Source organism: Marmota monax, unplaced genomic scaffold (assembly GCF_021218885.2).
Source record: "Marmota monax isolate L192 unplaced genomic scaffold, Marmota_monax_Labrador192_F-V1.1 WCK01_AAM20220418_F8-fsc00220, whole genome shotgun sequence".
Lineage (NCBI taxonomy): Eukaryota > Metazoa > Chordata > Mammalia > Rodentia > Sciuridae > Marmota > Marmota monax.
The window spans coordinates 1,321,282-1,327,162 of NW_026693909.1; the positions used below are offsets into that span (position 1 = coordinate 1,321,282).

Consider the following 5,881-nt stretch of genomic DNA (forward strand, 5'->3'; position numbering starts at 1 on the left):
CTTTCGGAAAGATCGCCATATATGGACATGTTCTGGGGCCGCGCGCGCCCCGCGCTCGCTTAAGTACCGGCGGGGGAGGCCGCGCTGGGTCTCACTCGCTGCCGCCGGCCCGCGCTCCGCGTTCTCTCGCTGCTCCGCCGTCCGTCCTCCGCCGGTAAGCGGCCCGCGTCCCCGCGCCCTCGCGCCCCGACCCTGCTCCCGCTCCCGCTCCTCCGAGAGCCTGCTCGCCGCCCGGGAGCCCCGGCGGCTCCGCCCGCGGGAACAAAGGCGCTGGCCAGGCCGGCGCCCGCGGGCGGGGCGGGGCGGGGCGGCGCAGTGCGGACCCTCCGCGCCGCCGCCGTTGTGCACGGTTGCTGCTCCCTGGCTCCCGCCCTGCGGGTCTGGGGCGGAAGGCTGACTGTCCTCCTTTGGGGAGGGGCCGTTCCTGAGCGCGAGGGTCCCCCTGAATGAGTCACATCTCTGAGCAGATCGCCATGGAAGAGGAAATCGCCGCGCTCGTCATTGACAATGGCTCCGGCATGTGCAAAGCTGGCTTTGCCGGCGACGACGCCCCCCGGGCCGTGTTCCCCTCCATCGTGGGGCGCCCCCGCCACCAGGTGAGTCGAGGCCCCCGGATCCTCCCTTGTGCACCCTGTGCGCGGCAGGACGGAAGCCTGACGCCTTCCTTTGCAGGGCGTGATGGTGGGCATGGGCCAGAAGGACTCGTACGTGGGTGACGAGGCCCAGAGCAAGCGTGGCATCCTGACCCTGAAGTACCCCATCGAGCACGGCATCGTCACCAACTGGGACGACATGGAGAAGATCTGGCACCATACCTTCTACAATGAGCTGCGCGTGGCCCCCGAGGAGCACCCGGTGCTGCTGACGGAGGCCCCCCTGAACCCCAAGGCCAACAGAGAGAAGATGACTCAGGTAGGGCAGAGCCCGGCCGGCGCCCTGTTCACAGTCATTTTCTGTTGAGCCTCATTTCCTGACGGTCAAGTGTCTCTTTGCTGTTCCAGGCTTCTGTTCCTCTCCTGGCATTTCCTCCCTGAGGCCTCCAGGTTTCTTGTGTGTTTCTGCCTGCGTTCTGTTCTTTTTCCACACATCACATTTGTGGCATGCGGCATGTAGTGTGTGGGCAGGGGTGGCCTGGGGTTCCTGCCTCTGACTGAGCTGCTCCTTGTCCCCCCAGATCATGTTCGAGACCTTCAACACACCGGCCATGTATGTGGCCATCCAGGCTGTGCTGTCCCTGTACGCCTCTGGGCGCACCACTGGCATTGTCATGGACTCTGGTGACGGGGTCACCCACACAGTGCCCATCTACGAGGGCTACGCCCTTCCCCACGCCATCCTGCGTCTGGACCTGGCTGGCCGGGACCTGACAGACTACCTCATGAAGATCCTGACAGAGCGTGGCTACAGCTTCACCACCACCGCCGAGCGGGAGATCGTGCGCGACATCAAGGAGAAGCTGTGCTACGTTGCCCTGGACTTCGAGCAAGAGATGGCCACTGCTGCATCCTCCTCCTCCCTGGAGAAGAGCTACGAGCTGCCCGATGGGCAGGTGATCACCATCGGCAACGAGCGGTTCCGGTGTCCAGAGGCACTCTTCCAGCCCTCTTTCCTGGGTAGGTGTCTGGATGGGGCACAGAGTTCAGGGCCTGGCCACACGGAAGTCTTCAGGCTGCTAAGGGAGAGCTTTGTTCCCTAGGTATGGAATCTTCCGGCATCCACGAGACCACCTTCAACTCCATCATGAAGTGTGACGTCGACATCCGCAAAGACCTCTATGCCAACACCGTGCTGTCGGGCGGCACCACCATGTACCCAGGCATCGCTGACAGGATGCAGAAGGAGATCACAGCCCTGGCGCCCAGCACCATGAAGATCAAGGTGGGCGTTTGCCTGGCCTGGCGGGTTACCTGGGCTGGGCTCTTGTGGAGAGGGCAGCTGCTTGGGCGTGGCCCCAGGATGTAGGGAGCAGGGTGCTGACTGTTGTCCTTTCCCTCCACAGATCATCGCGCCCCCTGAGCGCAAGTACTCTGTGTGGATCGGCGGCTCCATCCTGGCCTCGCTGTCCACCTTCCAGCAGATGTGGATCAGCAAGCAGGAGTACGACGAGTCGGGCCCCTCCATTGTCCACCGCAAATGCTTCTAGATGGACTGAGCAGGTGCCAGGCACCTGCTGCCTGAGCCGAATCTGAAGTATAAATTTGCTCTGGCAAATGTATACACCTCATGCTAGCCTCATGAAACTGGAATAAGCCTTTGAAAAGAAATTGTCCTTGAAGCTTGTATCTGATGTCAGCACTGGAACGTAGAGCTCGTGGCTGATTTTGACCTTGTATTCAAGTTAACTGTTCCCTTGGTATATGTTTAACGCCCTGTGCATATCTTTGATTTAAGCCTTTAGTCCATGTGGCTCGGTCACCTGGTACCTGAGGTGAGAGCGTGCATAAAGGAGAAGTCCACAGGAGTGATCTGTGCAGGGTATTCATGTGTCGGCTGACAGACTTCCAGGATTGCTCGGGCTGGCAAGAGTTCCTGGGCCAGCTGTCACTTCTTGCCGGTCTAACAGGGTGGGAAAGTCCGAGCCTTAGGACCCAGTTTCCGTTCTTACCAATGTTCTCCCGCCTGACCACCATTGGTTATTACTTGCCTTGAGTTGGAAACGGTTTGCATTTACATCTGTAAATTTATTCATTTTAATTTATGTAAGGTTTTTTGTACTCAATTCTTTACCAGATGACAAAATTTTTGGTTTTCTACTGTTATGTGAGAACATTAGGCCCCAGCAACACTTAATTGAGTAAGGAAAAATAAAGTGCTACAGTACACTGAGGGTCTGCTCTTGTGCACATGTGTGTGTGTGTGTGTGTGGGAGGGGTGCAGGTGGACAGCGGTCTGGGAGGGTGGGGTGGGATGGGATGTGCTGTGCTGGGCCCTGCACTCAACCTCCCTCAAGCCAGAGATGGAGCCTCTGCTCTGGAGTGGAGCTCCCTTCTTGGGATGTCTGATCCCTAACCATAGACACTGCTTGCCACTAAGAGGTACCTGAGCAGCAAGGAGTGGTGCCTCCTGAGGGCTCACAGGTCCTCGGCCCCCAGGTGGTGGGGTTGAAACTGAGGCTTGGAGGTTGCTTCTGGCTGGCCAAGCAGCCATCATGGGGTCACTGCTGGATGTGCTAGTTGTCCAAGAGGGATGGCTCTGACTGGCCTGCAAATTGGACCTTGAAGGAGCCTGATCCCAGTTGAAGCCCAGGTAAGAGCAGCCAAATGTGCTTCTAGGGCAGAGCTGCCAACCTGGGGTTGGGGTTTAGGGTAGCCATGTCCTTATGGACCCCTTGCATTCAATCCCTAGCACCAGGAAAAAAAAAAAAAAACTTGATTGTAATTAGAGGTGGTGAGTGGACGTGTGAATAGTTGGAATGGCGACTTTTATGTCACGTATTTTTTACCACAGTAAAACCATATCACAGGACGTGCACATCCGGGGAGCCCTAGGAGTGGGAATTAGGATGAGGCGGGAGGGGTCAAGTAGGAAAGTCCAGTGGGTGCTGGACCTGCTGGGAGCTCCTTGACCTAGTTCCATCCCACTCCAAGAACCTCTGGTTCCAGGTTGTAAATGCCGCTTGGCCTTCGCAGATCCTGTCCCCTGCTCCAGTGCAGGTGGACCTCATGGGTCTCCTGACTCTTGAGGCCAGGTCACACCAGCTTCAGATTAGACCAGCACTGGTTGACCCTTAACTTGCCCTTATGGTATGGCCAAAGCCTGCTTGGCATTTTGGGGTGTATGGCAGCCACCAAGGCCAAGAGAGACCTGGGCCCAGTGTCACTCCCCTCTCCTGGCACCAGCGTGGCTCAACATGTGTTCCTAGGTGATGGGGAGATGGCCACATCAAGGCGTTAAGTTTTGCTTTGCAAGAGCTGTATCTCAAGTCAGAGAGAGGGACCTGTGTGCCCCAAAGGGCAGAGAGACTCCCACCCTGGCTCTGCATAGCCAGAGACTGACCCCCTCTGTCCAGATTTCAGATGCAACCTCGGCAGTTCTGCCAGGACTAGTGCCAAGAGGTTGATGCCCCCAGCATCGCAGCTAGCCTGTCACACCCCATGGCAGCATTCAAAGACCATGGTGCCAGATCCACCTTACAGATATCACATCTAATGATTCTTTTGGTGGGGGGGGAGTTTGTCTTGTATTGAGGATGGAAGCCAGGGCCTTGCACATGCCAGGCAAGTGCTCTACGCTGAGATGCTCCCCAGTCCCCTCACTTTTTTTTGGTATCAGTGATTGAACCTGGGGTACTTAACCACTAAGCCACATCCCCAGCCCTTTTAATATATCCTAATTAGGGACAGGGCCTCGCTGAGTTGCTTAGGGCCTCCCTAAGTTGCCAAGGCTGGCTTTGAACTCATGATCCTCCTGCCTCCGCCTTCCCAGTAGCTGGGATTACAGGAAGGTACCACTGTACCTGCCAGGGGGCAGATCTTTATTCTAGAGAGTTCCTCCACTCTGGACCTTGCTGATGGCACCCTTGAGGTGCAGTTCAACTTTCTTAATACTTGATATTCTTTCTAAACTTGCAGTCAGGTCTGGCTTTCAATGTCTTCAGTGATCAGCCTGATTCAGGTTTAACATATTATTATTTTTAAATTTTTTAGTTGTAGATCTTTATTTTGTTTGTTTATTTTTATGTGGTGCCGGGGATCAAACCCAGTGCCTCATGTGTGCAAGGCAAGTGCTCTGCCACTGAGCCCCAGCCCCAGCCCGGGTTTAATTATTTTTAACAAGAATATGACTGGGTAGTCAGGCACAGTGGCACATCCTATAATGCCAGCAACTCTGGAGCCTGAGGCAGGAGGATTGCAAGTTCAAGGCCAGCCTGGGCAATTTAGCAAGCCGGCTTTCAAGACAAAAAAAGGGCTGGGGTTGTAGCTCAGGGGTGGAACATTTGCCTTGCACGTAGGAGGCCCTGGGTTGCATAAAAATACATAAATAAATAAAGGTGTGTGTCCATCTACAACTAAAAATGTTTAAAAAAATAAAAAGAGACTGGGGAGAGAGCTCAGTGGTAAAGCACCTGCCTTGCATGAATGAGGCCTTGAGTTCAATCTCCATCACCACATAAAAAATAAACAACAACAATAAAAAATATTTTAAAAAAACCAAAATACATTTAAAAAGGCGGGGCTGGGGAGGTAGCTCATTGGTTGAGATTCCCTGGGTTCCATCCCCTGTACCCTGAAGAGAAAGAACAAGAAGGAGCAGCCTGGGGCCCAGTGCCCAGGCAGGGCTGGGTCAGCAGCCACTGGCACTTTCATGGAGGACTGCACGTGGCAGCTCGGCCTCTCTCCCGTCCTCCTCCATCTGTCAGAACACCTCTGCAAAGAGGGCTTGGAGTATGGTCCACAGCAGGACAGAGCTGGCCTCTCCCTGCTTCTAGACAGAGGAGCCTGCAGCCCAGGCTCAGTCTGCCGTGGCCCGTGGATCAGGTCTGCCCAGCTCCCCGCTGGGGGCCTGCCCCAGAGACTCCATCCCAAGCAGTCCCGAATCTCTACCCTGTCTCTGGCTTGGCTTTCTAGAATGTCACACAATGGAATCGCACACTGGGTAGTGTTTCCAGCTGGCTGACTTCCCTTGGTGAGGTGCGTTCCCAATCCCTGGGGCTCTGCGTGGGTGCCGTGCCGCCGGCATGCCTTTCCTCGCTAACTGGGACCCTCGGAATGGAGGGCCGCCGCCGGCTCACTTGCCTATGGAACAATGTCTTGTTTCCTTAGTTTTCATTGATCATGAATGGACATTGTGGTCGAGGTTTTTGTGTGAACATAAGTCTTCAGATCACTTGGGTAAAATCTCTATGTGTATAATTCCTCGGTTGGACAGTAGGATATGTCTA

The 5,881-nt window shown here is 55.5% G+C and overlaps 1 protein-coding gene across 1 annotated transcript; it reads left to right on the plus strand.

Annotated features, from left to right (window-relative positions):
• On the plus strand, window positions 1-2,826 carry Actg1 (actin gamma 1). The gene is made up of 6 exons (XM_046463192.2): window positions 1-154; window positions 468-596; window positions 673-912; window positions 1,175-1,613; window positions 1,697-1,878; window positions 2,000-2,826. Exons 2-6 carry the CDS (start codon window positions 474-476, stop codon window positions 2,141-2,143), a joined length of 1,128 nt encoding a protein of 375 aa, XP_046319148.1. The 5' UTR covers window positions 1-154; window positions 468-473; the 3' UTR covers window positions 2,144-2,826.
• The last annotated feature ends 3,055 nt before the right edge of the window (window positions 2,827-5,881 follow it).

Bases quoted from the DNA above. Each gene is read 5' to 3' on its own strand.
- Actg1 (XM_046463192.2), top strand. From the start codon at position 474: ATGGAAGAGGAAATCGCCGCGCTCGTCATTGACAATGGCTCCGGCATG. The intron at 597-672 runs GTGAGTCGAGGC...CTTCCTTTGCAG, and splicing joins TGGGGCGCCCCCGCCACCAG to GGCGTGATGGTGGGCATGGG. The intron at 1,614-1,696 runs GTAGGTGTCTGG...TTTGTTCCCTAG, and splicing joins CTTCCAGCCCTCTTTCCTGG to GTATGGAATCTTCCGGCATC.